Source organism: Aspergillus pseudoviridinutans (assembly GCF_018340605.1).
Source record: "Aspergillus pseudoviridinutans IFM 55266 DNA, scaffold_1, whole genome shotgun sequence".
Taxonomy (NCBI): domain Eukaryota; kingdom Fungi; phylum Ascomycota; class Eurotiomycetes; order Eurotiales; family Aspergillaceae; genus Aspergillus; species Aspergillus pseudoviridinutans.
This window is the reverse complement of record NW_025091281.1, coordinates 3,074,926-3,087,850: the sequence shown is the minus strand read 5'-3', so window position 1 is coordinate 3,087,850 and position 12,925 is coordinate 3,074,926. Positions and strand designations below refer to the sequence as shown.

Sequence of the window (12,925 nt, the reverse complement as noted above, 5' to 3'; positions counted from 1 at the left end):
CTATACCACACACACCGAGTCCCTCCAGAGAGAAGAGCAAAGAAAACCGCACAATGTCTGGGGATTTCTTTACTGCGGGACTTTTTGGAGGGGTAAATTTTATTGCGATGATAGCGGACGCCTCCATATTGGCCTCAGGCACCAACTCCTCCTAATAAGGCAAATTGACATGCTTACTTAAGGTACCTCACAAAGTAATTATGAGTCGGATGGCTCTCTTCGCATTCGTTCGACTCGATTAATGCCTTCAAAACGATTTCTATATGCCCCTGGACTAGACATTGGATGACTTTCAAAGAGAGTATATGTTCGATGGCTACTTGGATAGCAAACTATGGCATCAGGGGCGATTATCTCCATCTCTTCTCTTTCCTCTCTCCTTCAGCCGCGTTCCGGTCTCACTGGTCTGGACTCTGTATCTGCCGTCATATCTCGTTCTTCCTCTATCTGACTAGTAGATTGATTCTAGCGTTTGGTCCGTGTTGTGATGCTCGATTTGCTAGATAGTACGTTTCACATTCAGTTCCCTTTTTCCCGCCAAGCCTCAGTGAGCGGAATCGTCTCCTTGCAGCTAGTCCTAACAAAGTAATTCCTGATCCTGCAGAGTTCCGGATCAATAGGTGGTCCGGACAGTACCTGATAGGTACCTCACACGATCGGCTATCATAGGCTCCTTTCAAGATTCAGGAACGGAACCGCGTTTCAATAATAAGGCAAGTTGATCCTTGTCCACTGTAAAGGAGACACATCTCAGCATCCATTTCTCCCGTCACATCTTGGTTGAATCAATTCCACCGTCATTTTGTGTCTGTCAATAGTTTACGGAGTACCCGTACTGACCATCTATCTATCGCTCATCTTTTCCGCTCCAAGTCAAGGACAACAAAAAGCAAATACGCCGGGCCTTACTATCTGTGGTCCCATAATGATTTGCAGCTGGACTCTCAACTATTGAGGATAATTTGAACGTCTCGCGCGACGCGCAAATTGGATCCCTCATGGCTTGGGAGTTGGGAGTGTATGTGTGACTGGCAGCGGCTTAAAAGGCTATCATCTTCCCCATTCTAAGTTCTGTTCCTTTATTAGCCTCAAATCCGTGGATGATGGTGCCGATGCGCCATGGATTGACATGACCTAACATGTTTACTCCACAAGTTCTCCCCTATTATTCTTAGTATGGATAGTGCCTTGCATCCCCCTTTTCCAATTGTCTGTCTTTTCCTCACGACTCAAGGCATCTTGATTCGATGTACGGAGTACATAGTTGTTACTTCTTCTCTGTAGATCCAGCCCCATCTGGTCTAAGATTGTTCTGAGAGAATGTGACCCGGTAAAAGAAGGAGATCCACAAAAAAATACTGGTAGATATTCGACAGTTGCTTCAATAATGACTTGATGGGCCATCAGAGAATAATAGAAGAGGACACCAGTCATTTTTGCTCATCTGATTATTTCTCCCCATCATCATCATCTTCACCACCACCAACCCCTTTTTCCGTTCTCTTCTGTTATCCTTGCTCGTCTCTCTTTCTTGTCATTCATTTACTGTATTCTAATCTACTGCTTTTTTTTTGACTGCAGCTCGTTGTAAGTACCTGTCATCTGTCCCTTTTGTACCACAAATACTGATTGACTTCTCCGGTGCATCTTGAAGCCTTCAAACATCCTCATACCCACTTTGTTCTTAGTCTCCTACAAAAGATGGACTAATTCATTTCCCTTGAATGCTACCTTAAAACAGTCTAGTGAACTACCTTACTCCATACTCCAGACTACTACTACTAGCCTTAGACCAACTAGCTACGGGAGCAGAGACCGACTCTCACTCTCCTTTTCTCTCCGCCCTCACTAACCTCACTCCTCCGTACTCGCTTTGTTTTTTTCCCTCATCCCCTATCTACTATCTAGACCAGATACTCCTTTTTTTTTCTACTTCTTTTACTCCATACGGATTTACTAAGAGTATCTGCTTCGTCAGTTACTCTTATTCTTTCTCTTCTCCATTTCTCACTATTCTCTTCTTGTACTAAACTAATTTCTTTTGATATCCCATTCCCCCTTCTTGGCCTTTTGTTATTGCGGCATTCATTCTCTGCTGCTAATCCATGCACATTCCAATTGACCATTGAACTCCCTTCTCAACACGTCTCCATTGGAGATTCTTGGTCTTTTCTCCCTTTCTTGGTTGGATTTTTTGTCTTTTGCTTCTGGATAACGATCACTTGATTTCTTCTCTTCGTTGAATCATATTCGCTTTCCACCTTCTTTCACTTCTCTTCTTCTTCCCCTGCTCAATTCTCATTGCCCCCTGTCTTCTTAACGGGGCTGATCTTCAGACCGGTGGCTTTCTACGGTCTCTGATCATTAATATCCATTGGTTCTAATCCTTTTTCGCTCTGGCCTGGTGATATCGGCCGCTTCAAACAAACCGAACCCCTCCTACTTCTTCCTGTTTAGGGGCAATCACCCGTGTCTATATCGTGTCTTCTCGCCATGCAAACCGCCGATGCCTCGAGTATTTCGAACCGCTTGATGCATTCCAAATTCTCTTCCTTGAACGCGGACAATACGGGGTTCTCCCACGGCGCGTACAATTCCAATATCCCAATACAGGGTTTTGCGGATCGGAACGCTCGTCGTGCCAACATCCCTCACATCAATACCTCTAACCCGGCCTCAAACCTCTCGGACGGCATGGCAAACTCCGGCACGGCATTCGACATGAACTTCACGCCTCTCCTCCCTTCTCAACTTCTACTTGGCAGTCCATTCCAGCCTGGGACTCCCTCCGCCTTCGCTTCGCCGCAGTTCGCTAATTTCGGCGGCTTCTCCCAAGCCAATGCCTCCGCACATGCACAAAACCATCAGACCCAGCTGGGAAGCCCGACACAGGCCACGCCGAACGCCGGTTTGTATTCAGGGATGATGTCAACCGACGGCTTGGGGAACTCGCACTTGTTGAACGGCCCGCAGTCTCCAATTGGTGGTCTGGGAGGCCTTGGTAATGCGGCATTTGGCAGTCCCGCAGCGGCTGTAACCCCTGGCCTCCTATCGGGCACGAGCCGGACAGTGTACCTGGGCAACATTCCCGCAGAAACCTCCGCGGAGGAGATTCTCAACCATGTACGCAGTGGACAGATTGAGTCGGTTCGCTTGCTTCCAGACAAGAACTGTGCCTTTATCTCCTTCCTGGACAGTAATTCAGCGACCCACTTCCATTCGGATGCTATTCTGAAGAAGCTGGCCATCAAGGGCAACGACATTAAAGTGGGATGGGGCAAGCCGTCCCAAGTCCCAACCTCGGTCGCGCTGGCGGTGCAGCAATCGGGTGCCTCGCGCAATGTATATCTGGGCAACCTTCCCGAAGAGTTGACAGAAGATGAGCTGCGTGAAGAACTCGGCAAATTCGGTCCGATTGACACGGTCAAGATAGTGAGGGAAAAAGCGATTGGATTTGTACACTTTTTGTCGATCAGCAATGCGATGAAGGCCGTGTCCCAGTTGCCACAAGAAGCCAAATGGCAAGCCCCGAGACGCGTCTTCTATGGTAAGGATCGCTGCGCGTACGTGTCAAAGACACAACAGCAAAATGCGGCGCAATTCTTGGGCATCGCTCCCGGCTATGCGCATATTCTGAATTCCGCAGACCGCGATCTGATCACCAACGCTCTCGCTCAGCAGTCCGTCGCTGCGGCTGCCGTGGCCACCTCAGCTGGAGGCGTCAACAATCTAGGGAACCGGACCATTTACCTGGGTAACATCCACCCGGAAACCACCATCGAGGAGATTTGCAACGTGGTCCGGGGCGGACTGCTGCACCATATCCGATACATCCCTGACAAGCACATCTGCTTCGTGACCTTCATCGATCCAACCTCTGCTGCCTCCTTCTACGCGCTGAGCAACCTACAAGGTCTGATGATTCACAATCGTCGCCTGAAGATTGGCTGGGGCAAGCATTCTGGCCCTCTACCTCCCGCCATTGCACTGGCAGTGAGTGGTGGGGCCTCCCGCAATGTTTATGTGGGCAACCTCGACGAGACATGGACGGAGGAACGCCTCCGCCAGGACTTTTCCGAGTACGGCGAGATTGAGTTGGTGAACACGTTGCGGGAGAAGAGCTGCGCTTTTGTCAACTTTACCAACATTGCCAATGCGATTAAAGCAATTGAGGGAATGCGCAACCGTGAGGAGTACAAGCGATTCAAGATCAACTTTGGCAAGGATCGCTGCGGCAACCCCCCGCGTCAGACTGGCAATGGCGGACAGCATAGCCGAAACGGAGCTGGTCTCGAGGGAGCGCAGTCCCCGCCTCCTGCACTTAACGGCTTTCAACCAACTCTGAACCAATCTGGCTCCCAGTCGAGTCCTACTCGCCATGCCCTGTCACCTGCCCCCGGCTCGACTGGCTCTCAAAACGGACATCAGCAGAACCGTCACCCTCTGCAAACCGTGTCCTCGCCGTCCGGTATCCTGAACGTGGGCGCCAACAACCCGCTGACCATGTATCTGAACCAAATGTCCGCTCAGCAGCAGGCCCAGGAGCAGGAGAACCGACTGAATGACTCGATGGCTCTGGCCGCCCTTCAATCGCAATCGCAACCCCAGGCCCAACAACAGTCGTACTACAGCGCTACGAGCACCAGCGAGCTCACGAACGGAAGCATCGAGGCTCCCATGCACCAACACAAGCCCTCGAGTGGTTATCTGAACGTGACCAATGGCTCCTCAGGGCCAAGCCATCACGCAACTGCCAGCACCAGCAGTTTGAGTGTGCCTCGTGCGCAGCATTCTCGCACCGTGAGCTTACCCTCGTTTTCCCAGGAGCCCTTTGGTCCTGTCTCGAGCCAGCCCGGCCATGGCCGCTCAGGTATGGCCCACCAGCCCCAAGCAAGTTTCTCCAGCTTCTCATCGGCCCTGGGAGGACTGAATCATGCGKGATTCGGCCTGGCCATTCAGAACGAGTCTTCTCTGCCCGGCTGGGCTGAGGAGGAAATCGGTGCCAAGTAGTTGTCTTCTTCATATCTGAGCGATTCATCCCGCTGTTCAGTTCTATGAGTGTCGTTCTACCCAAACTCTTTTTCTACATTCTGCATTGTCATCATTGCGACTTCCTTCTCTGTATTGGTTTGGTTAATTGCGTGGTTGCATCACCTTGATTATTCTGTTCAAATATTTTCTTCTCTTCTCAGCCATGCCCTCTTACCACATTTTAATACCTTCTTGATATCATCACTTGTATTGCTATCTGGGCAGGATCTTCTTAATATCTGTTTTCTACCTGTGTCTTTTTAGTTTCTTGCCTTTTTGAGCCGTTCCCAGCCGCTGACTTTCAGTGCGCTATGAGAGAGTGGGATGAGACGTCGGCTGATACCCTGGTCTGGTTCGGCTCTGGCTTGTGCTTGGACGTTTCATTCCCCCTATTTGCATTCTTGGTGCCACTTCAACGAACTCAATCTGAGCATACAGCTCACCCACGTTGCATGTTGGATACGGACAAAGATTATATAGCTGTGGACGTCCTGGTCCATGATGGCGAGGGCGATTGCGAGCCATTGGATGATGAAGGATACGGGACAAGAATAACAAAAAATGAAATCAAATGAATGGTTGTCTCAGTAAAAACAATAGGCTTAGACATGATGTCACCTCCAGCTAGTCTTATAGATCCAGCAGCCTAAGGAGAGATACGCCAACGACTCTGCATATCACGTGAGCAGACCTCCGCCTGGATCGACGCTAATCCATATTTGGTACGATCCATGAAGCTCAAGCTGAAGGACAATTCCATCAAAATCAGTCTTTGTTTTTCTTCCCCCGTCATCAATCTTGTTCAAATTTTCAAACCTACATTCGAGCTCTTCTGGAAGTTTTCCAAGGTTTCAAGATGGCTTTACCTCCAGAGCAGATCAACATCAAGCGTCGCCGCGAAGAAGAACCGGTGGACACATTGTGTAAGAAAAGTTCCCTGACTTTGGGTCGCCCCACGGGCTTGTACGGCGTCACATGTCCACACGCTACTAACTACTCATATGAGTCGTGGTCTATAATAAAACTCAGCTAACATGAACTACAGATATCCAGTCTGAACTCCACCAGACCAAGCGGCGTTTTACGGACTTCGTCTTCCAGCGCGTCCAGGTTAGTGGCAATGATCGGGAAAGCGGCTCCTCGAGCCCTGCGTCCCTAGCTGCACCGTCACGCCCACTCCTCACTCCGAGGTCTGTGAGTAGCTCTGCGTTTCCAACTCTCAGCGGTGCTGCTCGCTCTTCGGGCCCACGGGCGGGCGTCGGCGCCGGCGCCGGCGCGACCGTCCCTCTGGTTCGAGCTACTTCCCCCGGGGCTGAGTTCCGTGAGGAACAGCGCCTCGCTGCTGTGCGCAAGGCAGCGGAGGAGAAGCTCCACCGTGCACTGCATTCGTCGAGTGGGGTGGCGGGTGCGGATCTGTTGGGCTCTACTGCTGTTGACGGGGCGCGAGAGTCTTCTGCGTCGAGCGGGAGGGAGAGTCCGGTTTCCGCGTCGCCACGGTCTGTTCGTCGGTTCCAGATTTCCAGGTCCAATACACCTGTGAATGTCCTGCGGAGCGCGGGTGGCGGCGTTCAGAAGCGGCGAGGGGACGGGGCGGTCGCGGTACTGGTGGAGAAGTTACGGCGGACTCCGCATTCGAGGCAGGCGTCGTTGGTAGCCGATGCGGTGGCGCAGGCTGCGACGGCGGAGGGGGAGGTCCGCGGTGTGAGTGTCCCGGAGCCGGAGCTGGAGCCTGCGCGGCCCAGGAAACGGCCTGTGGTCAATCAGGCAGAGAGGAAATGGAGAGAGGAGCGGAAGACTGCCATCTCCGCTGCGAAGGAGCACATCTCGCAGGTGCTGGAGAAGGAGGCGAATGCTCGCAAAAGTAACTGGGAGGATGAGTCGGAACGGCTGGCTCGCGAGTTTGAGCAGATTGCGCTTGAGCTCGAGGGAGGTATGGAGACGCGACCGTCGATGCAGCAGCCAGTAGCGCAGACGACAACACGTCCCGTCATCCCCAAGGCTCCGTTGAAGTACCAGCCGCGCACACCCAATAAACCTCGAGCGACGACGGCGCGGGAAACGAGCGTTCCTGCAATTCCCGACGTCCAGCCTCCAGTAGAAGCCACGGTGCAGGAGGAGGACGACAGTGACGGCGAGTACGTCTACGATACTTACATTCGACGACCACTGCCAGAAGGGACGCTACTTACGAACCCATTGGCCGATCTGGAAATGGGCCACGAAAAGTGGTTCCAACAGAATGGAATTGACACCACTCGTCAGGATGTTGGAGTCATTKTCATTACGCAAGAGGACGAAGAATACTGGGAACACTTTGCAGAGGACGACGAGGACGAGGAGTGGGATAGCGAGGACGCAGATTCGAACGGTATGCTCAATCTACTCGTCCAACCCAACCTCTCTGCATGCACTGTGCTAACCCATCTTGACGTATACAGCCGAGAACAACCCCGCAAACGACTATCCGGACGAGGACCTGTCGTGGGACGATGAAGAAGACGACCCCACAGCCATCTACCACAAATATCGAACTCATGGCGCGTCTGACGACGAGCAATTCGACTCTGCCGATTCAGCAAGTGAGGGGCGGCACGCACGCCGGGTTGGAGTTGGATTTGGATTCGGGCTTGACTCGCACGTGGATTCTGACGAGGACAGCCTGGACGGCGACGGTCCCAATCACGATCGAGTGCGACGGTGGTAGCCATTCTGACAAGTGACGACCTCCCAGAATCGGGTGGCTGCATTCTGCAGCTTCCAGTCGATTTCGAGGTGACTCGCTTGCTTGGTGTCCAGGAATGCAATCTGTCTGGTCGAGATAACGATCATCCTCTTCACCGTCGACCTACGGCGAAAATAGCCCCCAAAGACCGGACCCGGTGACCACGAGAAAAACCCAAATCCGAAACTGAAAAAGAAAAACAAATCATACTATCGTATCTGCATCAGCATGAGCATGAGCATCAGCGTAGCGTAGTGTAGCGTCAGTGCCAGCCAGTACGAGAATCAGCGCCAGGCCCCCCACTTCTCTTCAGCCGAGCACGTATCTAGCCCGTGAGCAAGTGACAACCGGCATTTACAGGCAATAATGCCGATAGACGGACGATCCTTCAACCCAAAACAACCATCTCCACGACGGCAGCATCAGCACAAATCCCAACGCCATGCCAACGCCAACGTCACAGCGCCAGGGCCAAATCCAATACGGCGTCGATAGGGTACGAGGACGGAGATGCGGGGCTCCTGATTATGATTAATTACCATGTCATGTCATGCCTGTCGATTGCGAACTCGACCAAAGTCAAACATCCCCTCCGTATATCGTACCATGTAGTCCATTGAAGTATGAGTTGTGGCCATCTCGGTCCTAACCGGTGATATGCCCGTACGCTTACTTGATTATCACAATCGAGCTACTGCGTAGTCTAAGGTGCCTTTGCCTTAGTTGGGCTTGGAATTGAGGTGGTTATCCTGGTGAGCTTGTAGAAAGCTCGCAGCTGGCACCGAAGTGGTCTGCATAGGACAAAGGGATGAGGCAGGATTGGTGCTCTGCGTATTATTTAGAATTATGATCATCTTAACGGCTGCTTATTTGGTTATACTATTGTTATGGTGGACGGCCTTAGTACCTGCCAACCGTGTTGGGGAGGTTACGTATCGTATTGTATCGTACTTGAATATACCATACGTATTCAAACGTGATGATGTATTATGATTTTAAGCCATCATCGGAGAGCCCAAGCTGTCAAGACAGCTATTCGAATGCAGTGCTAATCCAGAAAGCCTCCCAACCATTAACGGCATGACCGTGGTCTTGAATCTTGGAGAAACAAACGGTGAAAGAGGAAAGAAAATAGAAACCATGACGGAAACCTCCACATGCAGAAAGAGAATAAACTTCAGAGGTATCTTGCTTGTGGTGCGGCCGTAAAAAGAAAGAGACCGAAAAAGGAAAAACGATTTCAAAGCAAAGTTGAAAGAAAAGACAAACGGTTATGCCGATATCCGCCGACCAAGCACTTGCTCTTTTGGTTCTCGCATCCATGGATACCACACTTGGGCCCATTCTACAACTCCAAATCGTGGAGCTCCCGAGTCAATCATGGTTGAACCCTCCCGCAGGAACTCGCCGTCCCGCATCCTCCGCTGCTCACGGAGCGTGGGACATTTCTTCTCCTTGATGAATCTGTAGAACTTGCACTGAATTCCTTGAAACCCGCGCCGTTGGCGGCTGGGAAATTGGCGGTTAAAGTTCTCGCGCACCTCCTTCCACTCCTGGCAGAGGTCGACTCGGTGGTACCAGATGAAGTACATCTCTTCTTCTTCGTACTTGGGCCGGGGAGGCCGACGCCGTTCGGCGGCATTGCTGGAGCTGCTKGAGACAGAGTCGTACCGGTCCCGAGAATAAGGATCTGGTGATGACTCGGCTGATCTAGGCCGATAGGATAAGAACATTTGGTCGTGAGACGAGCCCGGGGTGTCTGGATAGGCGTGGCTCTCCCCATAATGGGAGTAGTAGTAACGGTTGGGACTTGGAGGATAGTGCGGCGAGTATTGCTGGCTTGAGAATGAATGATGTAGCCGGCTGTCCGTTGTGTCGTTCTCTGCCGATGGATTCAACAAGGAATCGATTGCCATTCGACTCTGGCGAGACGACGGCAGGTAGCTAGTTCGCGAATCCATCTCGTTTGGTGGAGAATGCTTGCGTCTGAGAAGTTGATGATCGTGGTTGTAGGTGAGGGGGCAAGAATAACAGGATAAGCGTGCAGACAACCGCCGATGGCAGCAAGGTTGGAGGTGATCAAGGTGCAGGTGATGGCACCTCTTTCGTCTTAAAAAGGGAGGGAATAGATGAGGTGGGAAGATGTGTTGGCTGTTGGGGTTCCGTATCTGAGAACCTCAGGCACTGAACACAAGGCTGATAGAGATAGACTGTGAGGCCTCTGGTATATGTCCCTCAGCCACTATGCAATTTGGCGCCTTTTCTTTTAGAAACTTCCTGGGAGTTGCAAAAGTCGAACACAGCCAGGAAGGACACAGGAAAGGATGGGCGACAAGAGAGTAATATTGCGAACAATATTTTTTTCTTCTCAGAGCATCACCAACAGCAGATGAGTCTTCCGGTTGGACTCTTAAATGAGGGTACTGGCCGCCAAGTGTCGGGTTAGTCGTTCCTAACCCATGCAGCGTACCGAGTCCTTGGAACACGCCGGCCTGTAAGAGACCCCGACTGCGCCCCTGTAGTATCCGGCCGTGGAGAGGGTGGTTTCCTACGGCGGGTACGTGATGGTGCTGGATGGACGGTCCTTGTCGGGGTGATGCGTAGCGCCAGAACAGGGGCGAATATGAAATTAGACAGGTGCAGGCAGAAGTGTTGGTGGTGGTGTGATGGTGTTGTAACAAGGGAAAAGAGACACTTGAAATAAAATTGGGAATTTGGAATGTGCCAGTCACAGACACTGAGAGTCGAACAATGGGTATAATATCACTTAAAGCCCCCTCCTCTATGAGGTATGTATGTATGTACGTATGTGTGAATGTCTGTCCCTTTCTTCCGCTCCCCTTCATGCAAGGATATCGGGCTTGAAGATGCGGTAGGAAGAAGAAGAATTTTGCCACTACCTTCACGAAACAGCAAAGTCCAGATGCAGACAGTAGTACTTCGACAGATTAGACGTTAAACAACAGGCAGGAAAGTGTGGAGATCTCAATCGAAGAGAGCCAGGGTCACGTTGGTAGAAAGACGTGCAGGAATGATTAGTATTGTCACTGCGGATTGGGGGCGTATTTTATGATCCTTTTTTTCCCTCCCCAGTTTTTTTTTTTTTTTTTCCCTTTTCGACTCTTTCCTTTTCAGAACTGTCTCCCTTGTTTTATTTGTTTTATTTTATTTTCCTTTTTTTGGTTTTTTAACAGCAGCAAAATGGAGAAGAGGAGCAGGTCTAGCACATGTACTCTTTGGTAAGGATACAGAAGCATAGACGAGTACTTACTACTGTACGGTGGAGAGCCGCAACAAAGAAGTCAACGAAACGAAGTTACACCCTCGGATGTGACGACGATCCGCTTCTGATTATAGACAGAAAGAAACCAACCTCGAAAGAGTAAATAGAGGTGCTCTCTTTCGCGGCTATATTGACAAGCTTAATATGGGTCAGGGCCGGGATGGGGCAACTATATGAACCCTGGTGTTTGACACTGATGACACAATCATCCAAACGGAGGTTTTGGCCACGCGCGGGGCAAAAGCCAAAACTGTCAAGGGGAACAAGGATCTGAAGGCTGATAGATTTGTAAAGAAGAGGGATGAGATGATCAGTATGAGATTGGTTTGACTGGGTTGAATCCAGGAAAAGATGTGCTGTCAGCCTCGTTGATGTGCCGTTTGGCTCACAGTAGAAAATAGGAAGTAACGGATTCTTCATTGAAAATCAATGTGGATCCTGTCTAAGATAGCTGCTCGTATAGACGCCAGATAGCTTCTTCCTCAATACCAAGGTCTTATTACTACTGCTGGAAGAAAAAAAATAAGAAAAGAAAAGAAAAAAAAAAATAAAGTCAACATCAGTATGTACGCTGTAGTCTCTCCGATCGACGCTGGAGAACGGAATGTATCAAGTGAGGTGGAGTATGTCAGTCTCCTTTTTCCTGTCCAGCCATATTCGAATGCCAGAGCGGGTGTAATTGGCTGATGGTAATGAAAAAAAATAAAAAAATAAAAACAAAAATCTGAGTTTGGGGGATATATTCTGGAGCTTTAGAGGATTCACGAGCATTGAAGGTGACTTTTTCCACGCACATAATAATGTGCTTAATTTCGACCGAACCAAGCCGTCGAGGGGAACCAAAAATAAGAGTCAGCAATTGATAAAAGAAACTAGCGTGAATTGAAAAATTAGGAGGGGCAAAAATAAAAACAATAAAATAAATAATAAAATAAAAAATAAAATGCATCCTACTTGAAGACAGGCGTACCCGAACCAGCCAATGGCAAAGGAAGAAATTGCGGCGTAACACACCCACACAGTCTGCAGCCCTGCCACTGCATGAGAAGGTTCCATTTCCTGGAGCTGATAGGTCCTCATTTCTCGGGCCTCAAGAAAGCTGGCTAGCATGGCTGCAATACTAACAATACCTCAATGACCACCTATGGTCGCCGAAACAAACCTCTTGCAGGGGTTCGATCTTCGAAGTGGGCTCTGGAACATCAGACGATGCCAAGGTCAGTAAATGGGAACGAGATTTATCACAAGGTGTGGAGCTTTGGAGGGTCGGTCCAGTGTATTATTTTACCGACCACTAACTGAAATCCAGCATTTCGCTTCCTTTCATCCTCCATTCACTACTCCGTATTTACATGATGGAAATCTGGATATCCATTGGCAACTTCCAGCTTCCGCATCTATCTACTCCGCGGACGGCGCCGAGTGTGGGAACAGAGAAGTGAGATCCACTGGACCCCACCAACTCTCCATATTCCAAAAGTAGATAGACTTCTAATATCGACAAGAGATTGAAGCTTGAGAAAATAAATTGATTCAGCTAGGTCTCGACTCTCAATTCATACCCAGGTTCTAGCAAATACCAGCTTGGCCATATGTCATTGACTCGTTAACGGGCCATTGCCGAGGGATTCGTCTTGAGAGCCCCCGCTGGCCTGAAGAATCTTTCCATAGTCACCTCAATGCAATAAGAATGTGAAGGAAAGGATCACTGCAGGCCCTCTTCGAGCACAACAGCTTTCTAGGCCGGCTTGTAAGTCAAGGCACCTAGAGTACTGATAGTCTGATACAAAGTACAAGAGGGGGGGTTAGAAAGGGAAGAAAACCAACAGAAACGGACAAAATAAACTGTGTTTATTGGATGCGGAAGCGTAAAGTCAACAGTCTAACCT

General features: G+C 50.1%; 3 protein-coding genes across 3 annotated transcripts; 2 read left to right on the top strand and 1 right to left on the bottom strand.

The window, feature by feature from the left end:
* Window positions 1–2,493: 2,493 nt before the first annotated feature.
* Window positions 2,494–5,010, top strand: Asppvi_001084 (putative differentiation regulator (Nrd1); the record flags this gene model as incomplete). Its single annotated transcript, XM_043297387.1, has 1 exon — window positions 2,494–5,010. One exon carries the CDS (start codon window positions 2,494–2,496, stop codon window positions 5,008–5,010), a length of 2,517 nt encoding a protein of 838 aa, XP_043153322.1.
* An 877-nt stretch (window positions 5,011–5,887) lies between these two features.
* Window positions 5,888–7,735, top strand: Asppvi_001083 (Iwr1 domain-containing protein; the record flags this gene model as incomplete). The annotated part of the gene is made up of 3 exons (XM_043297386.1): window positions 5,888–5,954; window positions 6,077–7,399; window positions 7,470–7,735. 3 exons carry the CDS (start codon window positions 5,888–5,890, stop codon window positions 7,733–7,735), a joined length of 1,656 nt encoding a protein of 551 aa, XP_043153321.1.
* Window positions 7,736–9,024: 1,289 nt separating this feature from the next.
* Window positions 9,025–9,714, bottom strand: Asppvi_001082 (uncharacterized protein; the record flags this gene model as incomplete). Its single annotated transcript, XM_043297385.1, has 1 exon — window positions 9,025–9,714. The coding sequence occupies one exon, from the start codon at window positions 9,712–9,714 to the stop codon at window positions 9,025–9,027; it is 690 nt and encodes a 229-aa protein (XP_043153320.1).
* Window positions 9,715–12,925: the final 3,211 nt, after the last annotated feature.